Source organism: Neofelis nebulosa, chromosome 15 (genome assembly GCF_028018385.1).
Source record: "Neofelis nebulosa isolate mNeoNeb1 chromosome 15, mNeoNeb1.pri, whole genome shotgun sequence".
Classification (NCBI taxonomy): domain Eukaryota; kingdom Metazoa; phylum Chordata; class Mammalia; order Carnivora; family Felidae; genus Neofelis; species Neofelis nebulosa.
The window spans coordinates 48,980,566-49,007,860 of record NC_080796.1 but is presented as its reverse complement, the minus strand read 5'-3'; the positions used below and the strand labels follow the sequence as shown (position 1 = coordinate 49,007,860).

The 27,295-nt window shown below is 54.1% G+C and overlaps 1 protein-coding gene across 3 annotated transcripts; it reads left to right on the top strand.

Moving 5' to 3' along the window:
• Positions 1-1,188: 1,188 nt before the first annotated feature.
• REN (renin) lies at positions 1,189-25,516 on the top strand. Of its 3 annotated transcripts, XM_058700938.1 has the most exons (12): positions 1,189-1,367; positions 3,339-3,415; positions 6,999-7,067; positions 7,654-7,757; positions 18,487-18,637; positions 19,171-19,294; positions 19,892-20,010; positions 20,912-21,108; positions 23,419-23,538; positions 23,879-24,023; positions 24,298-24,396; positions 25,147-25,516. In XM_058700938.1, exons 3-12 carry the CDS (start codon positions 7,035-7,037, stop codon positions 25,306-25,308), a joined length of 1,254 nt encoding a protein of 417 aa, XP_058556921.1. In that variant the 5' UTR covers positions 1,189-1,367; positions 3,339-3,415; positions 6,999-7,034; the 3' UTR covers positions 25,309-25,516. The 3 variants fall into 3 exon arrangements, with proteins under 3 accessions (XP_058556921.1, XP_058556920.1, XP_058556922.1); XM_058700937.1 differs by lacking the exon at positions 3,339-3,415; XM_058700939.1 differs by lacking the exons at positions 1,189-1,367; positions 3,339-3,415; positions 6,999-7,067; positions 7,654-7,757 and adding an exon at positions 13,301-13,779.
• Positions 25,517-27,295: the final 1,779 nt, after the last annotated feature.

The following is a 27,295-nucleotide window of genomic DNA, read 5'->3' as shown; positions in this document are numbered from 1 at the left end:
TTTTCCCTCGCTCCTCAATTGGATTTTTACTGGTTTTAAGATGACTTTAGTCTTATCAAGCTCAGTGCTTTTCAAACTAGAGATATGAAGAACCAAATTGTTTTTCCCCAGTCTGGGGCAGATCACTACTTAAAACACACACACACACACACACACACACACACGATGAATCGCTGAAAAATTTAAAAATTTTAAAAATAAAGAGAAACCGGAACTGGTTGCTGCTTCAGTGTTTCGGCAACATCAAATTTCTATTAAAATTGCTGCAGCTGTCCTCTTAATTCCTAGACTTAGCTCATTGCCTGCAGGTGACATTTCGCAGAGGGGCACGAGCCATGGCCCACACTTTGAGTAGCACTGATCTAGGCCAGGGGAAGACGGCTTAAGTACCTCCTCCTTTCCCAGGGAAGTTTACAGCCAGTTGGACAGCTTGATCTGGAAAATGATGCCAACCACTACCCTTTCCACTGAAGCTTAAAGATCACTCCAGCAACCCCACCCCCACCCCAGACCTCTGCTGGGGCGCTCAGCCTCAAGGCACTGAAGTCTGCATGCAAGAGTGGCCTGGGCCACCCATCCCCCTCCCCCAGGGAAAGCCCTGGATGCGCCAGTTCTCTACCTGTATCACTTTTCTGCATCCTTGTAATCACCGAGGGCACTGGGCATGCAGTATCCCCACTTTCAGGTGAGAACCCTGAGGTTCAGAAAGATACATAACTCACTGAAGGCCTGCAGCCAATGAATGGTGAGCCTAATCAGTCTCCAGACAGCACCTGGCCCCCACTTCATGCCGGGAAGGGTTTCCATCTGAGTCAGCCCTGGTGGACATCGAGAAAGGTCAGTCTGCCCTATGGGGACATTCTTGGAGGCCCCCCAACAGCTGGGGAGTTGGTTTCTGTAGTAAGAAGTGGAGGCTTGTCAGTAGGGAAACTGACAGGAAATCCACACCCTTCTGCCCACAAGAAAAGCCAGCCCTTTCTGACAGCCTCTGTAGGCTCCTACCCTGCCTGGTCTAGGATGGAAATGCTCTTTCCTAGAAGGACTATGGGGCCACCACCATCCTGAGAAGCGCCACAGTGTTCCACCCATTACAGAAACGAGGACTCCACTGAATGGAGGGCGAACGTGTTGCCATGGCAATGAGACAGGCTGCCAAGGGAACACGACAACCTGCCCCACCCCCATCTCTACCCTGAAACCATCTTCCAGGATCTTTCAAATTATCGCTACTGCTGTGAGCTCATGTCATAGCACGGCATGACAGGGGGATGCTGTTGATATTTGGAAGGGACTTCTCCCCCAAACAGCCTAGGCTGCGTCTCTGTACCTCTGGGAAAGGAGTCATAAACTCAACACCTATCTGCTAAGTGAGTTTTCCTACTCTCTGGGCCGTTCCTTTCTCTGATGAAGACCGTGGGTGGGAAGAGTGTAAAGGGCCTCTGAAATGTGCTCTTAGGCAGCCCAGTTTTTACAAAATTCCCTGCGCTGCCCCCAAACCCTTCCTTAAGCCTTAAGATTAGGCAGAGAGGAGCTAGGAGCACACGCATTGTGTGTGTGCACGTGCACTGCTTCAGGGGCACGGTTCTCATAAGAAGCAGGCCTGTGTGGGAGAGGGTGTCGTGTAAGAGGACTAAATGTGAACAACTGTGTGCATGTTCATACACATGTGTCTGTGTGACCCTGTGTGTAGTGTGGGCCCCTCTAACTAGATTGCAGGCTTTCTCAGCCCCCACTCGTACCCACGTGTCCTTGAGGATGTCTGTCCTGGGTGATCTAGAGGCCCTCCTTCAGCAGGCAGCAGGAGGGGAGCTGGGTCCCATGCTTCTGCCTGAAAGACTTTGGGATTTACAGTTCTTGGCCCCGGGTCTTGGGACAAAGGGATCTCTTTGGTTTCGTGAGGCTCCCAGACTGACTCTGAACCCGCTCCCCAGATTGGAGGGAGGGTTCAGGGCAGGTTGGAGGCTGTGAGGGGCTATAAACATTCCTGGCCCCACGGGCTCCCATCTGCCTCTCTAGACTTTCTGGGTGATAGCTAGGGCACCAGGCCCCAAAGACGCGGCACACTCAAATCCATTCCTCCCTGGGATCTGAATAACCAGGAAGGCCTGGGCATCCCTCACTGGAGGAAGGGAAAGGGGGAGGGTCTCTTCCCAAGTCCCAGCTCCTTTGGGAAGTCTGTTAGCATAGCCGGAAGCTGGTCTCACACCTGCTGTGGAAAGGAATAGGAGGGCAGGGACATTTCTGCCTCTGGTATTACACTTAATACACTAACAAGAAATGTTTGAGTACCTGCGGTGAGCTAAGCTGCCCCATTTCGTCCTCACAACACCTGCAGGAGGTGGGCAATATTATCCCCATGGTACAAAAGAGAAAGCTGAGGCTGGGAGAGGGGAAGTGGTGTGCCCAAGGTCACACAGCAGGAAACTTACAGAGCCAAGAGGCAGACCCCCACCTGCTAACTGCAGACACCACAGGCTTTCCTTTCTCTCTGGCCCCCCGCTGTGTGTCAGGCCAACCCTTTTCCTGAAAGATTTGTCCTGGGAAGTTGGTCTGGCAGCCGGCAGCCGGTGTAACTCTATCCCAATTCCTCTCCAGACTGCTTTCATAACAACACAGGTGAAATCACCAAGGCCCAGAGCAGGCCTCCTCCCCTCCAACTTCCTGTCAAGGGCCAGGCATCTGAATTTTTCCCCTGTCGTTATCCTTCTCTCGGGAAGCAGCCTCCCCAGTTCAGACTCACTGGGAGTCACCGGGAGTGAAGGGGGTCAAGTCCAGGGAGAGCCAGCAAAACGCCTTTCCTTACCTTCAGTGCCGTCTTCCATTTTAAAGACATCAGATCCCAGCACGTTTCCACGCTTGGCTCAGAGTTGGGAGCCCAGGGAGGGGGAAGGGGGACAGGACACATAGCCACACCTTCATCCCCTTCTCACATTTTGTTTGTTTCCTCTAAAGTTGTCCAATAGAGTCTTAACAACTGTCCCTTCGATGTATTACCATCACAAAATGCTAAAAAAAAGTACCACTTTTGACACATTGATGTCTGCTCACTTCCGAAGCCCCTTAAAAGACACCAAAGGAACAGAGGAGCGTGAATTCTCAAGGACAAAGAGAAGGGACAGCAGATGAGAAATGACAACCAGATTTTGAAGATGGAAATTAGAGGGGTTGGCAGAATGAGGGAAGATACAACCTCAAAGCCAGCCAAGGGGTTTGCTGATGCACCCCAGGACCCAGTCTCAGGACCGGGAGGTCGCTGGGGTGAATCCTGGACTGCAAACAGCGGGGACTGGCTGGAAATCTGTACGTGGAAAAAAACTTTTTGCATCCCGTCTCCCCAGGCAACACAGCCAGGCAAGGTCCAAGAGAGAAGGTCCCAGAGAAAGACCTCAGAGGGGCGCCTGGGTGGCTCAGCTGGGTAAGCCTCTGACTCCTGATTTCGGCTCAGGTCAGGATCTCACAGTTTGTGAGTTGGAGCCCCGTGAGCTCAAGCCCTGAGTCAAGCTTCACTGTGATTACGGAGCCTGCTTAGGATTCTCTCTCTCCCTTTCTCTCTGCCCTGACCCCCCCCCCCACCCCCACCTTTCTCTCTCAAAATAAATAAATAAACTTAAAAAAAAAAAAAGGACCTCAGATACTGACATCGGAGGTGCCTTAGTCCATCCAGGTTGCTATGACAAAATACCACAGGCTGGTGGCTTATAAACAACAGAAACTTGTCCTTCACAGTGCTAGAGGCTGAAGGTCCAAGATCAAAGGGCCCCAGATTCCCTGCTTGGTGAGGGCCCACTTCCGGGTTCCTGAAGGCTATCTTTTCGCTGTATCCACACATGATGGGAAGGAGGAGGGGCCTCTCCCCTCCCCCCAGTCTCTTTCCTTGGGGGACTAATTCCACTCATGAGGACTCTACCCACATCTCCTAATCACCTCCCAAAGGCCCCACCTCCAAACACCATCACTTTGGGGGTTAGGATTTCAACATATGGTTTTGAAAGGACACAAGCATTCGGTCTACAGGAGTGCCCCAGGGAGAAGCCAGCTCAGAACTTCCATCTAGAGAGGGTGGGCCAGCACGAGCCCTGCTATGCACACTGAATCTCTAGGCCACTCCACCTGTCTCTCTCCCTCAACCATGAACCAAGAGCCAAGGCGTTCTAGGGGTTTTGAAGAAAACCTCCAGTCTGGATGCAGACCAAACCAAACAAGCACAAAGAAAACAGACATAATTTTTTTAAAAACCTGGTCTGTAATTAATACCCTCGGGGGCATAAGAGAAAATTCCGCATCCATAAAGCAAGTAGTGGATGCATTAAACAAAGGAATAATAATCAAAGAATCCGAAAAGGCTCTCGGAAGTAAAAAATATATATACAGGAGAAAAAAATTGTAGAGAAATTGAAGAGTTGGAACCTAGAGTTAAGGACATCTCCTAGAAGGTAGAAGAAAAAGAACTCAGGAGAAGGGCTCCTGGCTGGCTCTGTCGGTAAAACATGTGACTCTTGATCTTGGGGTTGTGAGTTTGAGCCCATGCTGGGTATAGAGATTACTTAAAAGTTTACAACACTTATGGGGCACCTGGGTGGCTCAGTCAGTTAAGCGTCTGACTTCGGTTCAAGTCATGATCTCACGGTTCGTGAGTTTGAGCCCCATGTCGGGCTCTGTGCTGACAGCTCAGAGCGTGGAGCCGGTCTTTGGATTCTGTGTCTCCCTCTCTCTCTGCCCCTCCCCTGCTTGTGCTCTCTCTTTCTCTCTCTCTCTCTCAAAAATAAATAAAAAACATTAAAAAATTTAAAAAAAAGAAGTTAATAGTTGGGTGCTTGTTAATTAAAAAAAAATGTATACAATATTTAGAAAACAAACAGAAGTTGCAATATGCTATTAGTAGGAGATCCAGAAGAGAGAAGAGAACATAGGAGGGAAGAAATGACAAAGGAATCAATGGTGGACAATTTTCCAGAATGGAAGGACACGAATTTTCCAGATCGAGGGCATCCTCTGAGTGAGTGTTCAGTACATGAACGGAAGAGACCCAGGCCAGGGACAAAGGAAAAGGTGGCAAAAGCCCGCAGAGAGAAATCCACAGGAGAGTCCCGACTCGGTGGCACCAGACTTGTTAAAATCAGAAAAACAACTTCCAACTTCAGAAGGAAAATAAATTTCAGCCTAGAATTTCAGCCTAGAATTCTATTCACACCCAAACTATAAAGAGTAAGAGTGGAATGGAAACATTTGTAGCCATGCCAGGACTGGAAGGGTTTGCTTGTCAAGCACCCTTTCTCAGCAAACTCTGGGAGCACATGCTCTGCTTCAACAAAAGTACAGAGTGAGAACAGAGGCACCCCCTGGAGCCTGGACACAGAACGCCACAGCCGGGAGCAGCAAGGAGGTCCTCAGCCAACAGCATGTGGCCAGCCTAGGAGCACGGAGCTCCCGGGAGAAAATCCCACTGAACCGTACCTGAACATGGCACCAGGTGGAGATGGGGGTTTGGGGGATCGGGGCAGAATTCCTAGGAAAACAAGGAGTGGGGAAAAGGTGAAGGGGTGGGCAGTGATGAACTTAATGAAAAGCAAAAAAAAAAAAAAAAAAAAAAAATCACGGAATTGTAAGCATTATACACTGTGAACCATACTTTAATTATAATCATGTAAACACTGACTTTTGATTTTGCCAAAATCGGAGGGTTGGAGTATAAGACGGAGAAATCTTCATCTGCCACGAGAGAAGATCAATACATAATGTATGAAATTGAAAATTAAGAAATGGAAAGATAAGCATAACCTCGAGAAGAGTCTAAACGACCGGAAGTCAAAGGCGTTGCCTCTGTGCCGCAGGATAGGGGGTGGGGGGACTGGGGGCTGGGGGCTCAGGGCAGGACTGGAGACTGCTACGTTTCATTACCAGCCTCTTAGTCCTATTGTTGTTGTTTTTTTTTTTTTTAACTAGAGTGTTTATTTTTCTGATAAAAAATACTAGATGGCTGGCTCAGTCCGGAGAGCATGTGATTCTTGATCTCCGGGTTGTGAATTCAAGCCCCACGTTGGGCATAGAGCCTACTTAAAAAAAAATACCAGATGGGAGGAAGGCAGGAAGGAAAAACAAGAGGGAGGGAGGGACGGAGGGAAAGAGGAAGAAAGGAAGAGGTCCATTTTCTAGGAAATGTGTTCTTGGGATACACTTGCTCTAAGAGCCCTGCCCCACCCCAGCTCTACCCCTGCTGGGATACCTCCCTGTCGGTCAGAACCACCCCCTGCATCACCACCACCCTCGCCACGAACACTCCACTGAGCTGCTTCACCATCATACCCTCCTCCGGCAAAGGGATCTTCTAGTTTAAGGTTTTTCGGATAATAAAACAGACCCTCCAGTGCCGTTTGGGGGAAAACAGTTGATTATGTTTCTAGCTTTCGTGCCTCAGCGTTTGGTGTCTGGTCCCGCTACGCTGGGTGCATCTCATCTCAGGAACACCCCCTCTGACCGGGGTCTCCCGCGAGCCCCTGCGCCCGCCAATCCTCGCTTCCCCCTCAGACCCCGGTAGCTCCCAAGACCTGTGTGATCTGCCTTCCATTTTCCTGGGTCATCTCTTGAGCAGGCCTCAGGGTGGGATCACCCCAACCCTGTGGCTGAATTCCTGTTCCTCCAAGGTCCCAGAACAAACAGGTTAGGGCACTTGGCTCTCTCCACCCCAGCCCCGCAGCTCCAAGGTTCTGGTCCCAGCCCTGGTGCCTCCCCCAGAGCTCTCCAACTAATTGCTCCTGGACGACCCACCCACACATGGCAGCCCAGGCTGGTTATTAAACTCCATTCTGGGTCTTTCTTTCCCTCTCAAGGCCCCAGCTGCTCCTCACTGCTGGGCTCAGGGCCTCCATCTGATTGAAAAATTCCTCCGAGGAACCAGCTGGGGCCCTCCGGGATTGAGGAGTTCAGCATGATGTGGGCAGGAGGTCAGATGGAAGAAAGACAATGTCCATTTTTTTTTTTAATCTTTTCTCCTGCTTCAGTGTTTGCTCTTTACGGACAGAAGCAGGACCAGCCCGATGCCAATCTACCCAACTCGAAGGCTCAACAAGGTCAGTTTCTCCCTCCATACCAGTGGGCGTGGCAAGAGTTTCTCACTAAACTAACCATGGCCGGGAATAAATCCGTGCTTGGCTCAAAGCAGCATAAACCAGGCTCTCCGAACCACCAGCCTTGTCTGTCTTCATCCTCCACCTCCACTGGGCACTCCCAGCCTTGGTCACACCACCCGAATCTCCTTGGGATCACCGTCATGGAGCAAAGTGGGATTTGAGACCATTTTTAGAGAAACCCTGGGCACCCTTTGTCTCCTGAGAGATACTGGCCTCCGGAAGACCCGACCCCACGGCACACACTCGGCCGTGGGATCTGACCAGAGGGCCAGGCTCCGGCTGGATTTATGCTTCCCCTGACTGGTTCTCACGTCCGGGGTCTGACCCACTGGGAAAGGGCAAGTGCGACACGACCCTTCCCCTGGGCCTCTGCCAGCTCCATGACCCTTGACCTCCAGGTGACGCAGCCTGGGCCCTAGACGTAGGATCCTGGGGAGCCTCTGTGAGAAACAGTGGACCCTGGGCTGACGGGGGCTTGGGAGATAGGCCGGTAAGAGTCCTACCCACTCTCCTTTCCATCCCACAGCCCCGGGCCCTGCACACAGCCCCAGGTCAGAGAGGAGAGACCCTCGTGGTGATTCCGCCTCCGTCTGCATTTTCCCCACAACAGTGGATGTGGTCCAGTAACAGGTCGGGCCACCTGGCAGGGAGTGGGGACACATGGAATCCTAGAAAACCAGTGCTGACCGTCCCAGGGGTGACGCATACCTCCCAGCAGGGCGCTCACTCTTGGGCAACGCCAACTGCTAGAACTTTCTTCCTTGGAACGGAACTGAGCCCGATTCTTTCTCCCTGCCTCTCACCCCCAGGGCCTCGGTTCTGCACTGTGGGGCCGCACAGTCAGGTCTGGCTCTGCTTCCCTCAGAAAATCCTTCAAGGGCCTCGTGGCCTCCTGGGGCTTCTCTCCTGGCTCAGCCTCTGCGTGCAGAGAGCCCTCCAGGAACCTTCAAGTCTTGCTTTCAGGATCTTTGCTCATTCCGACTCCAGACCATCAACCGTCCTGCCTGGTCTCTGGTCTCAGGCTCTTGGGCCTAGGAGTTAAGAAGGGGGGACTGAGGGGAGCCGCGAAAAGGGCAAGGGACAGCCACCCCTCTCCCAGCCTTTGAGCTGCAGTAACCAGGAGAAACCAGGGAGGCTACTATTTCTGGGCTCCATCACCCTCGCCTCTCCTGGGCCTCCTGGACCACAATTTCACCACGGGGGCCTCATGCCCTCAGGAGTCTCTCTCCTGCTGAGGTTATTCACACTCAGTATTCGCCCCTGTGCCCCACTGTCTGGGGCCACGGGAAGTGCTGTGGCAGGCAGGAGACAGGTACTGGGTTGGAAAGTGCCCAGGGCCACAGGGCACCCAGACCTGTGGGCTGGAAGCCCTGCCCCTGCCCCTGCCTTTGCCACAGAAGATTCTGGTCAACCTAGAGTATACTTGAGGCCCCGGGTGCTCCGTGCAGGGGGTCTAAGCTGCAGCCGGGTGCTGGGCTTCAAAGAGCTCCCTCCCCTACAGAAAGCGCTGTGGGGTGGCCGTGCTCCTGACCGCGCAGCCATAGCTCAGCACCCCCTCTTTTGAATCCCATGGCTCTGCCGGTCACGTCTGACACCCACGGCCACACAGAGGGGCCGGGAGTCACAGGCAGAGCACTCGGTTCTCAGCTCATCCTTCCCCAAGCTCCCTGAAGCCCCCCGCTTCCTCATCTGAACAGTGGGTGCAAGGGCACGCACTTCCCGAGGCTGCGAGAGAATATAGTCCTTCAGGGCGCAGGGTAGGTGCTCAGTAAAGGGTGCTGCTGTTCCCCGCGTTCAGAGGCCGCCGCAAGGCTGACCCCATCTCCCCACTTGCTTTCTCCCTTGCTCCTGCTCTGGGGTTTGGAGAGTGGGGAGGGAGGTGGTGGTCAGTCACCTGCAATGGCCAGGACAGGTCACAAGCTTGTCAGGGTCTCGGGCAGGGGAGAGGCAGGGAGAAGTGAGATTCTGGGACAGCACACCCCACCCCTTGGTGGCTGGGCGGACCCCCGTGTATCACAGGATATGGTGCAGGGGAGACACAGGGCCCCACTCTGCCTCACCCCAGCTATGAATTAGGACCCGTTGTGTACCCTCCCAGGTCTTGGTTTCCTCCTGTGTTCGAGGGACACTGGTCCACTCGCTTCCCAGGGCTGCCGTGGACATTGGGAGAAGACGCTTCTCCCTCCAGGCGCCTGACTTCGGCCTGGGACCCTCCCGTCCCACTCACTCAACCCTTGTCACCACTGGACGTGCAGGTCCCGCCTCCTCGTTTATCAAAGACTTTGGCTCCTGGCTTACAGCCTTCCCCCACCCCATGCGCTCTGCAGTCTTTCTGGATGACATCACCATCCACGCAGACGGTGACCCGGCCAGCACCCTGGCCTCTCCGCTCCTCGAGCGCCCTCCATGCAGTGGCCTCGCCCCCACAGCCCTTTCTGGGCCCACGGTCCTCCGGTTCCTTCCTGTTCGTCCGCCCTGTCCTGTCCTGACTTCTTTCCCACATCCACCTTCTAGGCCACAGTCTATCATTCAATAACATCTTTGCTGGGCCCCTAAATCTCTTCGGCTCTCCTCTTCGATCACCACATGTCCACCACCCCAGCCCTGGATGAAGCCAGCCACACACTGCCTTGCTGTCCCCACCCAAGCAGCCAAGCACTGTGATGGTGGCAGGAAGGCAGAGAACAGGGCAGACTGGCTTTCGACAACGATGGTGTGATCTCCAGCCATTAAATGTTTAATTCCTCCCAGAAAACCCCTGAGTTTCCCTGGCCAGCTTCTTCCATCTTTCCATAACCATTGCACACCTTCTCTATTTCTCTGCATGCCTCCGAACCCCGCCCCCATCCCCAGCTCTCAGCAGTGGTCTCTGCTCCCCACTTGTCTGAGAAGAGGACAGTCACCGGACAGAAAGGCCCTCGGCCGCCAGCACCTGGTGGTCGTGCGGGGGCCCTGCCTTCCTGACTCCCACCTGCTCGGGATCTTACTGCCATGATTATCCCTCCTCTCCCCCGAGTCCTTTCCAGGCCTTTAAATATATTCCCTTCCCTCCCACCATTAGAGGAAGGAGGGAGAGGGGCAGGCAGGGAGAGGAGAGGGAAAACCCTTCACTTTGTCCTCACTCGCCTCCAGCCATCACCTCCTCCTCCATTATCCCTGGCTTCTCAGAAAGGCTGTCTGGGCTACACCCCCTTCATCTCCCTTCTTCCTTTCATTCTTCCACATTCCCTGTCTGGATTCCCGTCCGTCCGCATCACCCAAACAGCTCCCACTAACAGCACCGATGGCCACATGTCTGCCTTGTAACCCACGTCTTGCCTGACCTCCAAGCAGCCCCTCCCACTGCTCACTCTCGCTGCGTAACCTCCCTTCTCCTTGGGCTTCAGGGACACCTGACGGTTTCCCCCTTCCTCTCTTTGTGGTTCTTCTTTGTGGTCTGTTATACAGGCCGTTTCTCCACCGCTGGGCCACGGAAGCTGGAGTCCAGGGCTTCCTTGCTCTTCCCGCCCCCCCACCTCAGCTAATTGTATTCATATCTGTGACATTCATGACCAATGGCAAATAACACATAAATCTTTCACCCAGGTCCACATGTGCACCTGCCACTTAATGTCACACCTGGGATATTTCTTTCTTTCTTTTTTTTATTCCCTGCCCCTGTCTCCACAAAGGAACCCCACACTCAGCAGGTCCTCAAACTCATGGTCTCCCCAGACCTCTTTCCCCTCTGGAATCCTGATTCTCTTCCGCTTGGTATCACCAGGCATCCAGAAACCTCCCTCTCCTTCACTCCCCGTATCTCACCCATGACCTAATTTTATTTCCTAAGTTTTTCTCAGTTCCATCCAATCTTTTCTGTTTCCACCACGCCCACCTCCCCTAGTCCAAGCTGGTTCCGGCGCTCTGGCTTCCTAACTGGCACGTGCCACATGATTCCGGACCATTCCGAAGTCCTTGCTGAGCCACACCGTAGCCGCAATGTCTTCACAAAACGCATTTAATTACGTCATCATTCGCGTCTTAACCTGTTTACCCGTTGTGCTCTTAAGGTAAACACAGTGTGGCGTTCAAGAACTTTCAAGGTTGGACGCTCAAGTCACGTAGAGTTCTGGGACATACTGCCTTAGCTTATAGGCTGACTCCACCCGTTACTGTGGGTGTGATCCTAGGCACGCTGCTTTCTGAATCCTCCCATATCTCAGCTTCCTCATCTGTAAAGTGGAATAACAATAGTACCACTCCATGCAGTTGTTTTGAGGGTCACATGCATTAAGCACCTAGAGTGACACTTGGCATTAGCTCTTATTATCTCCGCTTCCCAATCTCCTCTCTCACCCCACTTCCTCTGGTCTCTGTCTAGCCACACTGGCTTCTTTTGGCCCTTGTTCTCATCATGCTTCCTCTCTCCACAGGGCCTTTGCACATGCTGCTCCCATCGGGACTCTATTTCTTTCCCTCTTCAGCTATTCATTGCCTGCCCATGTTGCCTTCAGATCACAACTCAAGTGTCATTTCTTTGGCGATGCCTTCCTGGAGTTCCCTGACTATGCTGGTCATCATTGTTATTTCACATCTATGTTGTGATGATAACCTATTTCTCCTACAGACTGTAGGATCCACAGGAGCAGAAATGGTATTTATTTTTTGTCACCTTTGTTAATCTCGGCATCTAGAAAAATGTCTGGCAACTAATAAATGCTCGATGAATACTGTCTAATGAATGAAGAGAACCAAGGTCTATTGGAATGCTTCATAAATCCTCCTCCAATTTGCCAAGACAGACCCCCCCCCCCACTCTGAGGGGTTCTAAAAAGTTTTTCCCCGGGGGCACCTGGGTGGTTAAGCATCTGACTTCAGCTCAGGTCATTATCTCACGGTTCATGAGTTCAAGCCCTGTGTCGGGCTCTGTGCTGACAGCTCGGAGCTGCTTCAGATTCTTGTCTCCTCTCTCTCTCTCTGCCCCTCCCCCACTCGCCCTCTGTCTCTCAAAAATAAACATGAAAGAAATTTTTTTTAAGTGTTCCCCTTGCCCTCAGATACTTTGTTCACTGCCAACCACGGTGCCTGAAAAATTCTGCAATAAGAGTTTACACCAGGAAATGCCAAATCCTCCTGTCGTGTGGTAAGGGTGTTATAATCCCAGAGGTCCAAGCATACTCATTAGGCAACACGTTAGCAAGAGACTTTAGCTTCTCTAAGTCCTTGCTACTCGCAGCTGGTTGCAGAGGACAGCACCCTGAAGTCAAAGGACAGAACATTAGCACGTCTGGCACCCTAGGGCCCACCCAATATCTGTTTCATGCTTCAGATTTAGAGACTGAGCCCCAGAGAGGTGGAGGGGTCCAACGTCACTTAGCAAGTTCGTGGTTGAATCAAGACCGTAACCCAGGGGTCCCAGACAACTAGCCCCCAGCTAGTTCCCTAGTTCCTTCAGCTGATAAGTGCGAAGCACCACTTTGGGCAAGAGGCAGAGGCAGGTCTGCGAGGTCACTCTGATACGGGACAGCTGAGGTCCGCGCTGTCCTGGAAGGGCTCGTGTGGCGCCTTGGGAGCCCACAGCAGAAGGCAGGCAGTTCCGGGCTGAATCAGGACCCGCTTCGTGGAGCAGGTGGTGATATTTGAGATGGGGCCCGGAGGCATGAGCAAGGAAAAGCCAGGAGAGGGCATCCTCGCCTGAATAAATAGCACCCCTCCTGGGACTTAGGAGTCAGGTGTGTGTATGGAGAGCTGCCCCAGGTTGTCTGTAAACTACAAGGAAAAGGGAAGGTGGCAGAGACGGGCCCAGAAGGGACTCAGGGCCCCGTGGGAAGGGAAGGAGGAGTTGGAAGACCAGCTCCCCCTTACTCCTGAGGGCTCTCACCCACACGAGGCGAGCTGAGGGTAGACACACACCCCTTCCCCCAGATTCCTGCATCCAGAGACCCATACAAGGTGCTTCTCCCCCTGCCGGGCCGTGGGATCCTCCCCCTCCACAGCTGCTGCTAACAGAGGCTTGGAGGGAGGCGGCACGGAGGCCTCTGGGTCTGGTTCTGTCACGAACAAGCCAGGAGGAGTCGCCCGTGTTCCAGAAGGGAACTGAGACACAAAGTGGGAGAAGCCGGTCAGGAACACAGCCGAGGTTAACACAGAGGATGGCACTTGAAGGGTACGGAAGGTGGAGTCTGGCGGGGGAGGTTGGAAACCCACGTTCTGTGCCGGTCTCAGCCCTGTGTTCTGGAACACTGATGTTTCCCATCAGCCTCTGCCCCGGCGGGGGTCGCAGGGCCAGGCCGAGATGGGGCTGCTGGCGTCACTGGGCACAGCATGGCTTTCCCACAGCCCTCCTTTTCCCTGGCTCCTGGGCTCTGCGTCGAAACCTGGTCACCCTTCACCCATCTAGCTCCGTCCCATCGGGGGGATTTATTACTGGCCGCCCTCCATGTGCCCCCGGATAATAAATCAGGGCAGAGCTAAATCTCAACCGTCCCAAGTGTGGAGCGCATAAAAGGAGAAGGGCTCTGGGAAGCCACAGGGCTTCTGCAGATTCCCAAGAGAGCCGAGCACCCAGGGGAAGCATGGACCAAGGGAGCAGAATGCCTCGCTGGGGCCTCCTGCTGGTGCTCTGCGGCTCCTGCGCCTTCGGTCTCCCCGCAGACTCTGGCGCCTTCAGACGGTAACTCAGGCTGGGGGGCGGGGGCGTGGGGGTTCCCACCTTCCTAACACCCCTGGCTTTCTGATATGGGATGTCATCCAGTCCTCATGACCAGGGAGGCGCGGGCCCATTGAGAGAGGTGGCTCGGCCGATGTCACAGGGCCGATAGTGGCACACTACCCTAGTGGCCCGAAAGCCACGTCATTTGATCCCTGCCCAGAGCCCTTGCTTCCTGCATAGATCGCCAGGCGAGGCACTCAGATGATTCAGACCTGCCCCTTGTTCTCAAGGAGGTCACAGTCTAATTGTTAAGAAGGGGGTGGTATTGGTTAAGCCTACCAAGGAAGAACAATTTAGTGGTTAAATACAAGCCTTCTAGAGTTGAATTGTCTTGGCTTAAATCCTGCTCCACTCGCGGAACTAACTAGCTGGGAAAGCATGGGCAAGTTACTTAACCTCTCCAGGTCTCAGTTTACCATTTTTAAAGCAGGGATAATAGCAGCACCTGCTTCACAGGTCTGCTTTGAAGATTGAATGAGAGATATGGAAAGCCCTCAGCCTGATGCCCGAAGGCTGTAAAAACCCAGCTGTTACTAGTCCCACAGGGTGGGTTGTTACAAACAAACGTTGAAAGAAAGGCTTAAGGCGTGGCCTGAAGGCAGGAGGAGGGAGGCCTAGTAACGCCCACACCCGGTGCCAGGCCCTGTGGGAACTGGGCTCATTAAGTTCCCTGAGTTCACTAAGGCTGAAGGGGGGCCCTGGCCCCTGGCCGGCTCAGTCGGTTAAGTGCCCAACTTCAGCTCAGGTCAAGAGCTCACGGGTTCGTGAGTTCGAGCCCCGCGTCAGGCTCTGTGCTGACAGTCCAGAGCCTGGAGCCCACCTTGGATTCTGTGCCTACCTCTCTATCTGCCCCCTCCCCACTCGCTCTCTGTCTCTCAAAAAGTGAATAAATGTTAAAAAAAGATACACTTAAAAAAAAAAGGCTGAAGAAGGGGAGAGGCAGGAGGGAGGGTCTCCAAGAGAAAGGGTTTCAGTGTGGGGAGGGCAGGTGGTGGAACCAGAAGACCTCAAGGCAAGAGCAGGATTTTGTTGCTTTTTAAAGATCTTCCTTTATTTTATTTTTTATTTTTATTTTTATTTATTTATTTTTTCAACGTTTTTTATTTATTTTTGGGACAGAGAGAGACAGAGCATGAACGGGGGAGGGGCAGAGAGAGAGGGAGACACAGAATCGGAAGCAGGCTCCAAGCCATCAGCCCAGAGCCCGACGCGGGGCTCGAACTCACAGACTGCGAGATGGTGACCTGGCTGAAGTCGGACGCTCAGCCGACTGCGCCACCCAGGTGCCCCAATCTTCCTTTATTTTAATTTTTTTAATGTTTATTTATTTCTGAGAGAGACCTAGAATCCGAAGCAGGCTCCAGGCTCTGAGCTGTCAGCACAGAGCCTGACGCGAGGCTCGAACTCACGAACCGCGAGATCATGACCTGAGCTGAATCTTAACCGACTGCGCCCCTAAAGATTTTATTTTTAAGTCATCTCTACATCCAGCATGGGGGTCGAACTCACAACCCCAAGATCAAGAGTCACACGCTCCACCGACGGAGGCAGCTGGGTGCCCCTAAGAGAGCAGGTTTTAACAGTCCTAGTTGCTAAGCCTGTAAAATGTCGAGGATGTCACAGGATCTTTCCACATATCTCCTCTCAAATTCTCCTCCTGACAACCCAGCAGTCCCATTTTACAGGTGAGGACACAGAGGCTCAGGGAGGTCACGTGTAAGAGGCTGAGCCTCAACACACACTGGGCCTTTTGTTTCCAAAGCCTTTTCACCTGCTTCCAGGCTCCTAGAGAGTAACTGCTAGGGTAGGGGTGCGGGGTGAGAGACCGAGTGCCTGCAGGCAGCCCCCACCCCCAGAGTAAATGTGGAATTGAGGTAAAAACATTCTCCCTGTTCTCTTTAAAAAGCCAGGAAGAGGGGCACCTGGGTGGCTCAGTCAGTTAAGTGTCTGACTCTTGATTTCGGCTCAGTTCATGGTCTCATGGTCAGTGAGTTCAAGGCCTATGTTGGGCTCTGTGTGGACAGTGCGGAGCCTGCTGGGGATTCTCCCTCTCCCGCTGCCCCTCCCCGCTTATGCTCATACTCAAAAAATAAATAAAATAAATAAAAAGAAAAGAAGAACGGGATTGGGCCAGGAGTGGAGAAAGAGGCTTTTGAAACACAAAACTTTTCCACCTGCTATTTGCACAGTGTCACGCAAGGCACTTTGGGGGATCTGAACACAGGGCCCCATTCTCAAGGTGCTTTCATTGCCTTCTGCACAGTCTTCACATTTATTGAGCAGCGGGCAGCTTGTTTAATCTGCAGTGATTCTCTGAGGCAGGTACTACTGTTTAGTCCATTTTTACAAAGGAGTTGATGGGGGCTCACGAAAGGCCCGGAGAGGTTGGGTTAAGTTGATCCGAATCACACAGTAAGAAAGGGTTTAAACATGTGCCCACGACTGCTGTGTCCTCACCACCAGACGGCACCACCTCCAGGAGCATTAGGCTGTGCAGTGCAGGCTGCGAGCACCCGAGGAAAAATGGAGCCAGAGCCCAAGCAGAGGTGGGGCCAGTGTGAACTGGAGTTCCTGGGGCAAGCTTCCTGGAGGTGGGATGCATGCTGGGCTTAGAAGAATGGAGAGCTGGGGCGCCTGGGTGGCGCAGTCGGTTAAGCGTCCGACTTCAGCCAGGACACGATCTCGCGGTCCGTGGGTTCGGGCCCCGCGTCGGGCTCTGGGCTGATGGCTCGGAGCCTGGAGCCTGTTTCCGATTCTGTGTCTCCCTCTCTCTCTGCCCCTCCCCCGTTCATGCTCTGTCTCTCTCTCTGTCCCAAAAATAAATAAAAAACGTTGAAAAAAAAAAAAAAAAAGAAGAAGAATGGAGAGCTGGGGGCGAGGAAGGCACCTTCTGAAAGGAGAATGGGACATGTTAGGGTCCAGGGCAGAGGCTGTTCAGAGTAAATAGTAGAAAGTGCACCCTCTTCGGGATCAAGCCTTCTCTGCCCTTCCATTTTCCCATCTGTAAACATGGGAATAATAACCTCACCCACCCCAGGGGATGGCTGAGAATAAGATCATAATTGTGAAACGACTTTGTGAACAGCAAACTGTGACACAACGATGACGAGTCATTTCTGTTGATGTGAGGCTGGCTGGCAGGAAAGCTGCATTCGCATAAGGGGGTCCGAGAGTGCCGGGTGCGAGGAGGGAAGGGCGGTACAGGGAGACGAGCAGCTAGAAAAGAAGACGGGTTCTCCATAAACTGGGCTGCAATCCCAGAACCCCCTGGCCAACAGCTAGGGACATCTCCCCTCAAGCTTCTGCAAAGAGGCTTCCCATGGGAGCCCTGGGGACACTCTCTGGGAAACAAGTCCAGAGATGCCGCTTTGAGTCCCTGCTCCATCCACAACCCTGTGAGCCTCTGCTTCCTCATCGAAGTTTTTTCAAATGTTTATTTTTCAGAGACAGAGACAGAGCGTGAGGGGGGAGGGGCAGAGAGAGAGGGAGACACAGAATCCAAAGCAGGCTCCAGGCTCTGGGCTGTCGGCACAGAGCCCGACGCAGGGCTCGAACTTGTGAACCCTGAGATCATGGCCTAAACCGAAGTCGGATACTTTAACCGACTGAGCCACCCAATGTGCCCTGTCTGCTTTCCTCCTCATCATTACGTGAGGATAAGGATGGCTGGCCTACGGTCGAGGGCTATATGGAGGGTGTATAGTGTTTGAAACTGACCAGGTGGCCCCTCAATATGTTTTACCGGCCCCCACCCAGCCCCAGGATCTTTAATTCTGCCTCCCAAAGCTGATAGGCGGGTGTCAGGGAAAGGAGCTGAAGGACTGGGACTCAGGCTCAAGAAGTCACATCTTTCCACGGGCAGGGGGGCACAGTTACTCTGGACATGCCGTTTGCTCTCCCCACCCCACCCATTCAGTCCCTAGGTTCCAGCCCACAGCCCTGACTGGGTGTCTACCCTGGCCTGGCATCCTGGAGCCCCGGCAGGCAGCTGTGGGCGCCTGCTGCCACCTACAGGCCTCACACGGCACTGCCCGGTCCTGTCCAGCCTTGAGGGGAGCGTCCCAGCCTTCATCTTAGAGGGGATGTCGCTGTTGCATTTCCTCCTCTGTCTCCTTGCCTGCTGGAGCTCCTTGAAGGCAGTGATTTTTTTTTTTAAGTTTGTTTACTTGGGGGGGGAGGGGCAAAGAGAGAGGGAGGGAGAGAATCCCAAGCAGGCTCCACGCTGTCCATGAAGAGCCCATGCAGGGCTCTATCTCGTGGTTGGTGACCTGAGCTGAAATCAGGAGTCAGAAGCTTAACCAACTGAGCCACCCAGGCACCCCACTGATGATCTTTATCTTTCTATCTCTAGTATCCACTGGAGTACAGGCACAGAGTAGGCGTTCGATCTGTAATTATGAAAGGGAGGAAGGAACGAACGAATGGCCTCGTAGTGATAGGGATCAGAACTAGACAACAGAAGGAAGCGTGTTAAGGATTATTTAATGCCAGTGCAGCTGACTCAATGAGGCTTGCGAATTCTCCTTGAGAGGCCTTAGGGCACAAGAGGGATTCTCAGGTGTCTAGGCTAGATTAGGGAGAATTGTACCAGAAGCTTCAGGACTGTGTACCACGGTTATGAGGGAGTACAGAGCTCTTCTGTTTTTTTCTTCCCTCACCCCGGGTCAGGATCTTCCTCAAGAAAATGCCTTCGATCCGGGAAAGCCTGAAGGAGCGAGGCGTGGACGTAGCCAGGCTTGGTGCTGAATGGACCCAGTTCACCAAGAGATTCTCCTTTGGCAACAGCACGTCCCCTGTGGTCCTCACCAACTACCTGGATGTGAGCGCCCCTGCTTTTCCGTCTCCTTTCTCTTTCTGGGGCCCAAGGCTTTCTTTGCTCTTTCCATGCTGCCTATGACTGAGTTGCTGAGATGCACAAAGTGCCCTATAAAACTCCCATTTCAGAGCTAGAAAGGTTGAGGCACAGAGGGCAGAAAGGAGCCCAGAGGCAGAGTTAGGTTTGGAACTCAGGAATCCAGGCTCTGGGTTTCAAGGTGGGCAGGGTGGGTATGTGACCTCAGATGCGGGTGTCTGTGACTGGGCTCTGCACGGCGTGCCTGCTTATTGCGTTAGCAGCCCTTCGAGGGGCGGGGCATCATCTTCATTTTCAGTATTCTTCTTTGGCCCTCTTGTCTCACTTCCAGGGAAGTCCTAAGACAGTGCTAAGGGTCCCACCCGGGCCCTGCTGGAAAATGGAAACCCCGGGGCGGTTGTCTGATCTACCTAATCTCACCCCAGGTGCCCAAGGGGGTATCCGGCAAAGCCCCAGGCTTCCCCGCGCCTCCAGCTGCCTCTTTCCTTTCACCCCCACAGACCCAGTACTATGGCGAGATCGGCATTGGCACCCCACCCCAGACCTTCAAAGTCATCTTCGACACAGGCTCAGCCAACCTCTGGGTGCCCTCCACCAAGTGCAGCCCTCTCTACACAGCATGTGGTGAGCACCCCCCCTCTCCGCACGCCTACAGGACCTCTCCCCGAGCCCCCGGCCACACTTGGCCGGGCCTGCCTCACACCCTCTGCTACCAGTTGAGCTATTTCCTCCCTGCTTCTGCTCCTGTTGCCCCCGAGAGGACAGATGACAATGTCCCCCATTTTCCCGATACGGCCGCCAAGGTAAAATGGCGGCATTAGAAGTCCCCAGCTCACCCAGAAGTCCACTTCTCCCCTTTCCTGAGATTGGGGCCAAATCCTCAGACCCACCCCAGGCTCTCAGGGTCTTCCACGCCCTTCCTTAGTCAACAGCCTCTTCTCAAGAGCTTACTGGAACCAGAATCTTCTCCTCATCCCAGCATCAGAATCACTGTGGAATGCTTGATCGGAGACAGAATTCTCAGAGATCTGGGCACGTGACAGGGGCCCAAGAAACACACTCCTTGATTGATGAAACACGTTTTCAAGCCTCCCACCTCAGGGCCTCCCCGCCCCTTCACAGAAGTCCTCAACCACAGGGGGCCACGCCCACAGGCACCTGCCTCCCAGCCCCCCTGCCGGGCCTCTCTTGAACAGACCTGAGCCTATATCCCTCTGCCAGAGATTCACAGCCTCTACGACTCTTCGGAATCCTCCAGCTACATGGAGAATGGGACGGCATTCACCATCCGCTACGGATCTGGGAAGGTCAAAGGTTTCCTGAGCCAGGACGAGGTGACTGTAAGTAGGAGTGCCCCAGGTCATCTGACCTCTGCCCTTCTGGTCCCAGACCTCCCCCGCCACTGGAGGGCCCATACTTGGAGGGGGGCGGGGGGTACAGTTCAGTCCACCTTAGAGCCTGGGCAATTGAGGAACACCCTGCCTTGCTGCAAAGAAGCAGGGCCTGGGACAGAGCAAGCCTGAGCTCCTGGGTCCACACTGGGTGATTTATGGAAGCTTTTACGTGTAACTCACGTGAGAGCTTAGCCGGAGCCCCACAGCCTCCTGTCAGCTAACCTGTCTGAGGTCACCCAGCTCCGACTGGGCCCTTCACAAGATCCCAGACTGAAATCAGAGTCTGTGTCAGGGTCAGCAGTACTGGTTTCATTATGGCCAGAGTTAGTTTGGGGGTCAGGCAGAGGTTCTAAGATCCTAGTTGAGGTTAGAGTTTAGGATTAAGGTCAGGGCTTGGTTGTCTTTTCCATTTGGCTTGCCTCGGACCCTTTCCATTCTGGGAGTTACTCCAGCCCCTGCTCTAAGCTATGGGAAGGGTACACATGGAACATGAGAGGCCCGTTGTCTGGGAAACCGGGGGAGAAGGTCTGGCTGGGCTGGAGAAATCCTTACCCATAGTGGGGGTGAGGAACTGAGACCCAGTCCTGCCAGTGTGGAAGCTGGGCCCCTGGGGAGAGGGTGTGAGAGCTCCTGGCACCTTGGTGGTTACTGATTGTCAGTACCCCTTTCCAGGTCCTGGGCAACCCCACAGCCTGCCTGTGTATTAGAAGAGAGGATATGTGTGGGGGGTTGATAAAACGGTCTTATCCCCTGTTTCTCTACCCTAGGGGATGTGGGTCCTAGACTCCCCCCTGGCCAGGGGCGGGGAGGCAGTAGGCTTGGTCTCCTCTGGTCCTTTCTCCCACAGGTGGGTGGAATCACAGTGACACAGACGTTTGGAGAGGTCACAGAGCTGCCCCTGATACCCTTCATGCTGGCCAAGTTTGATGGGATTCTGGGCATGGGCTTCCCTGCACAGGCTGTTGGCGGGGTTACCCCTGTCTTTGACCACATCCTCTCCCAAGGGGTGCTAAAGGAGGATGTCTTCTCTGTCTACTACAGCAGGTGAGGCAGGGGTGACAGAGGGTATCAGGAGAGCCGGGAGAGCCCCTGAGCCAGGGGCTGAGGCAGGGGTGACGGAGGGTATCAGGAGAGCCGGCAGAGCAGGAGGGGAGTTGGGACCGGGATGTTTCTGGGTTCATGATTAGGTGGTATTCAAGCCGTATGTTGAGCTCCACTAGCCAGTATGGAAGTCACTACTTAAATCGAAATTAATTAAAATTTAATAAAATTTAAGTCTTCAGTCACACTAGCCCCATGTCCAGTGCTCGGCAGCCACAATGACTATGGCTACATATTGGATAGAAGATAACAGAACATTTCCATCATTGCAGCAAGTCCTGTCAGCACTCTCTAGAACAAGAGGAAAATGCAGGGTGGGGGTGATGGAAAATAAAGCATTACTGGGACCTGGGACCCTCCCTGTGACGGACCACACAGAAAGCTGGCTTTATTCATTAATCCCTTCATTTATTTGCTCACTCATTGATTCAACAAATATGGCGTGCTTATGTGCCAAGCACTGTGGGAGGTTCTGGGGTGCAGCCGTGAACATAGCGTCCAAAAAGAGTCCCTGCCCTCACAGAGCCTACAGTCAGGAAGGAAGATGGGAAACATTACAACGTGACAAGCAACAGGACTGGGGGCCTGGGGCTTGAAGCCCATAGGTGCCTTTCAACTCTAGGCTGAGCTTGTGCGTGGTTGGGCCAGCCTGGGGGAAGCCATTGTGAGCTCTCGCTGCAGGGTTGTGATCTGCTCCAAGCCGTGGGTTTGGGAAGACCGGAAGAGCTGGAGGCGAGGGAGGTGAGGGTGGAGGGAGGGTCAAGGTCGGAAGAAATTGCACAGGTAAAATGGAGAAGAAGGAAGGAAGAAAAAGAAAACGGGAGGCATTGAGCAGAGGCCACCGGCTGGCTCTGGGGCAGCGTCCTCGGGAAGAGCTGTTGTTGAGGTGGAGCACGGCCAGATGGCGACCAGTTGAGAGGTAGTTGTGGGCGTCAGGAAGCAAAGGGCAGGTGTAGAGTGCCCTGAGAGATTAGACAGGGGAGCGTCAGGAGGGGTGCAGGCTGAGATGCAGAGGGAAGCGGAGACAAGAAGGGTGGGTGTTTTAAAATGCTAGAGGAGGCACGAGCATGCTTGCAGGTGGAGGAGGAAGCCAATGGAAAGAGAGAGAGAGATTGAAACTGGGAAACGGAGGAGCTAACTGAGGGCACAGGAGCCTGGCAGCCACAGGAGGGAGAAGAATCCAGCAAACAGGAAGAAGGCGGGCCTTGTTTAGAGGGCCTGCCTCTTCCTTGACCCTGGGGCAAGAAGGAAGGAACAGGCAGGGGGATCTTGAAATGTTGGCAGAGGGGCAGTGGGGGCAGGTGCTATAGCACACGCGCATACGTACTGAATGTGTAAGAGGGCAATGCATTGCACCGGCCCGCATAACGTGTGCACACCTAAACCGCCTGCACACGTATGCTGGGAAACCCAGCCCACGTGTGCACCCTGGAAACCAGCCCGAGGGGAGGCCCCGCGCGGTGGGAGGTGTTGTGCGCTGGGAGGAGAGGAAAGCAAGGGAGTCCGCTTTGGACTGGGCACCAATCGCCCCACACACCACCCGGGGGACTTCCGGCAAGTGACTTTACCTCTTGGTGAGTCCAGCACCTAAAGGGTAAAAAAGAGGGCATAACACCCACCCTGGCCAACAACAGGCTGGCGAGGCCCACCTGCAACAGAGACCTCATTTCTGCTCTCTCTTTCTCTGCAGAAATTCCAAGTAAGGAGATGAAACCCACCCCACCACTCCGCCTCGCCTCACATGGCCCTGACCCTCCTGAACACCCCGTGCAGATTCACATACGCCACCAACCCACCAGCCCAAACTCACCTCCGCAGGCCCAGGCTCTGCCAGATGCCTAAGTTTTCCACCCCTCCTTCCAGCTTGCCTCCTGCCCCTTGCCCACCCCCCCCCCACCCCCATGCACCTGTTCAACCTGCAGCAACTCAAACCCAAGTTGGGAGCGGGGGTGGGGGGTGGGGGGGGTGGGGATTCTCATCTTGCTCTCGACTCACTGTCCTTGCGCCCGTTCCTTTGCTGTGACCTTGCTGGGGATGTTTTATCGGATGCAGCTGGACTATTCTGGAACCACCTCTGGTTGGGCTTGGGGAGGGGCAAGAACGGTGGAGACATGTTTCTGCAGCTTCACAGCCTTGCTATACTTCCCACCTTCCTCTGCCCCCCACCCCCGTATCCGTGCCCAACATCCCTTGTTGCTGGGGTGCTGGGGCTCAGAGGTCACGGATCTTCAAGAGCTCTGATCTTTCCTTTAGGAATTCCCACTTGCTCGGAGGAGAGGTTGTGTTGGGAGGCAGTGACCCCCAGTATTACCAAGGGAACTTCCACTACGTGAGCGTCAGCAAGACTGGCTCCTGGCAGATCAAAATGAAAGGGTCAGGAACCCTCAACCCGCCCTGCTCTCCCAAAATGCTGCTGCCGGGGGAGGGTGGGAGTGGGATGGGGTACTGTCTCCATCTTGTCCTCTCTCCTAATGCAGTCACTTCTTAAGGCCCAGCCAACGTTTGCTGAGTGCTCTGTCCAGGGATGGGGAACGTGGAGATATGAAAAACAGAGGGGGAGGGGCTACGGAGAGGAGGCGGTGGTCACCAGGCCACGTGCTGAGGGAGGGGACCACCAGCATGGCCTCCTGTCACCTGCCTCACTCAGGGAAGCTTGGCGGCCTGGTGGTGTCCCATCAGCCTTCCGTCTGTCTCACTCTCTGGCCTCCCTCAGGGTGTCGGTGAGGTCGGCCACCTTGGTCTGTGAGGAGGGCTGCATGGTCGTGGTGGATACTGGCGCATCCTACATCTCGGGTCCCACCAGCTCCCTGAGGCTGCTCATGGAGACCTTGGGGGCCAAGGAGCTGAGCCCAAACGAAGTAAGAAGCTGGGGGAAGCGGGGGCACCGGAGGCTGCGGGAGCATCACCTGATCAGACCCCAAATTACCGCAGGAAGCATCAGGTCCCAAAGGGGGCCGCTTCGGGCCTTGCCCTCCTCTCCTCTCTCGCCATATGTGACTTGGTGTCCCCTAGGGAGAGGGCTGGGCCACGTGCCCAGCCCTCTCCAGCAGGGGAGCCCAGCCACAGGCACAGGGCTGTGTCTGCCCCGGGGGCTTCCCACACTCAGCAGGGCTCCCTTTACCTTCCCCTCAGTATGTCGTGAACTGCAAGCAGGTGCCTGCACTCCCGGACATCTCCTTCCACCTTGGAGGCAGAGCCTACACGCTCACCAGCGCGGACTATGTGTTAAAGGTGAGGCTCCAGGCGGCCCCTCGACCACAGGGAGGACGGGTGGGCAGGGGCCCTCTAAAAGGGACAAGTCTTTATGCATAGATCCCATGCTCAGTCGGTGCTTCTCAAGCTTAGCTACATATTAGAGTCACCTGGAAGCTTTTTTTTTTTTTAACTATTTTTATTTAAATTCAAGTTAGTTAACATACAGTGTAGTCTTGGCGTCGGGCGATTCACCTCTTACATAGGACATCCAGTGCTCATCCAGAAAAGCGGCCTCCTTAATGCCCCTCACCCATTTAACCCATCCCCCCCCACCCACTGAGTCAGCTGGAAACCTTAAAAATCCCAGTAACAAGCCACATCCCCTACCTATTAAATCAGAACCCCTAGGGGCACCTGGGGTCCGTGTTTTCCAAACTCCCCGGTGATTCCAATAGGCAGCCAGGTTTGGGAATCACTGTGCTCATCCCCTTGTCTCCATCCTGTCAGCAAATGCCCCCAGGAATGCTGTGCTCCTATACTCTTATGCCCTTCTTATACTCAACAGATTTAGGGCAATTAAACACAGTAACTTGCCTAGGACCAGAAGTTCTGCCGGGCTGTAAGCTCTTGAAGGTCTCACAGTGTATGGTTTGCCCGGTGTCTAGCTAAGTACCTGCATCCGGGAGGATGTATGGTGGGGTGAAAGGCCAACGGGGTCAGGCAGGGCCAAGGGAGGGGAATGGTAATGTGCCAGGCAGTAGGGAAAACCCTCTTGCTTCCTGCCAGGATTCCTACGGTGATGATGGCCTGTGCACTCTGGCCCTCCATGGTCTGGATGTCCCACCGCCCACTGGGCCTGTCTGGGTCCTGGGCTCCAGCTTCATCCGCAAATTCTACACGGAGTTTGATCGCCATAACAACCGCATTGGCTTTGCCTTGGCCCGCTGAGGCCCTCTGCTGCCCCGGTTGGACCCTGCCTTCAGCCCTAGCCTGGAGCCAGAGCACTCTCTTGGACACTCCCCTGCCTGTGCCTGTGCCTGTGCTCTCGTGCAGGGGCGTGGGGTGTAGAGCTCCTCCCAGACGCTCACCCTGCCTCCAGCATCAGCTCTTCCCTGCTTTGAGAACAAACAGAAGAATAAAGACTTCATGTTCACAACCTCGTTGCACCTGGATTCACTGGGGTCTGAAATGAGAGGCGCAGCCGTGTATCATGAGCAGACAGGAATGTGACACCAAAAGACAGACTACGCACTCACCTGCACGCACAGGCTCCTGCAGGGCTGATGCCATTCATCCCCGCTCAGGTGGAGTTATTCGCACACAGTCGTTTGCTCCCTCCGACCCCTGCAGGACCAGGGCTAATGCCGTGCTGGTAGATTATGGGCCAGAAAGATGCTCCAAGCTGGTAGAAGCCAGGCTCGAGCCTCTCATGCACTGCAAACCCCCTAACCCCCGACGATGTCACCGTTTATACATGTAGGCTAAGACACCATCACCTGGAACTATAGAACGCCAGAGATCTGACATTCCCTTTTTAAATTTTTTTAAATGCTTTATTTATTTGATGGGGGTGGTGGGGCAGAGAGAGAGAGGGAGACACAGAATCCGAAGCAGGCTCCAGGTTCTGAGTAGTCAGCACAGAGCCCAACGTGGGACTCGAACCCGTGAGCCATGAGATCACGAACCAAGGCAAAGTGGAACGCTTAACCCACTGAGCCACCCAGGCACCCCGATATTCCCTTTGTACATGTGGGGAACCTGACGCTCAGAGAATGGAAGGCATTTGTCCAAGATGGCTCGTTGGAATGTGAAAAGTTAAGATTAGAACCCAGCCCATATAAGTCAGATTCTGGGGGCTTTCCACCTTATCTCATGCAGGTGTACTTCCACAGGTACAAAGCGGGAGACACCCTGGCAAGGGGCCACGTGCACAAGCACACAGCCCACACACCGTCCACCCCTCTCACAGACATGGGACTCAACAGGCTGAAGTCTTCTCCCACCCTTGCTCCTTGGGCTACCAGGTTGGGGAATGAGAACATCGACCTGAGGCCATGGATGCTGTCCCTCTTCATGGCAGCTGTTCACCCCTCTTTTGACCAAAAAAAGTGAAGCACTGAATGGCCCAGCCAGGCCCCGGAAAATGTCATACCTCTAGAATTGCAACCTCTTGACCTTGTGTGGGACCCTAGGGCCCCTCCAGGGCAGATTCCCAAAGGCAGGAGCTGTCTGCAATGTCCCTGTGCAAAGCCAAGAGCGTGAGCCTGTGTTCGGAATCCTGGATCTGAGGCTTGGACCCCCCCACCCCCATTCTCTGAATTCTCTTGCCTGCCTGGCTTTATTTCCTTACTGCAAAAAGGCGGAGTTGGAGTCAGTGCCCTTTCCAACTGGACATCCTGGGGATCCATGACCTTAAAGAGGCATGCCTCCCCATCACCTCCCCATTGTGCCTGGCCAATATGACCGCCACATATAGCTATTTAAAGTTAAAATTAAGCGTCACATTAGCTATATTTCAAGTGCTGGACGGTCACATGTAGCTAGTGGCCACTGCACTGGGCGGCACGGATACAGAACGTTTCCACTGTCTGGAAGTTCAGCTGGGCAGAGCTGGATTCTGGACAGCAATAATGATAGGGGCCTTGCGGCTGAGACATTTCTGAAGAGGCCGAAGGGACAACTTGGGGAAATGGAAAATGGCCCCCTCTCTGTAGGCACTTTCCTGGATGGGGCAAGGAGAGTTCTCCCCCCTGGGCTGAAGATGAGTGAGGTTCCCATTGGCACGCCCACCCTCCACATGCATCACCTCTCCCTCGAGTATATGCGTGGGGGGCGGGAGGGAGGATTTGCCTGGGGGGGGGGGAGGCTTCCTGCAGGGAAGGGCCTTTGAGATGCAGCAGGGGACTCCTTTTTCAGGGACCGCGGACAGGGACCT

Coding starts and splice junctions, on each gene's coding strand:
- REN (XM_058700937.1), top strand. CDS start 7,035: ATGCCAATCTACCCAACTCGAAGGCTCAACAAG. Junction 19,295..19,891: donor CCCTCTCTACACAGCATGTG/GTGAGCACCCCC, acceptor TCCCTCTGCCAG/AGATTCACAGCCTCTACGAC. Junction 21,109..23,418: donor TTCTCTGTCTACTACAGCAG/GTGAGGCAGGGG, acceptor TCTTTCCTTTAG/GAATTCCCACTTGCTCGGAG.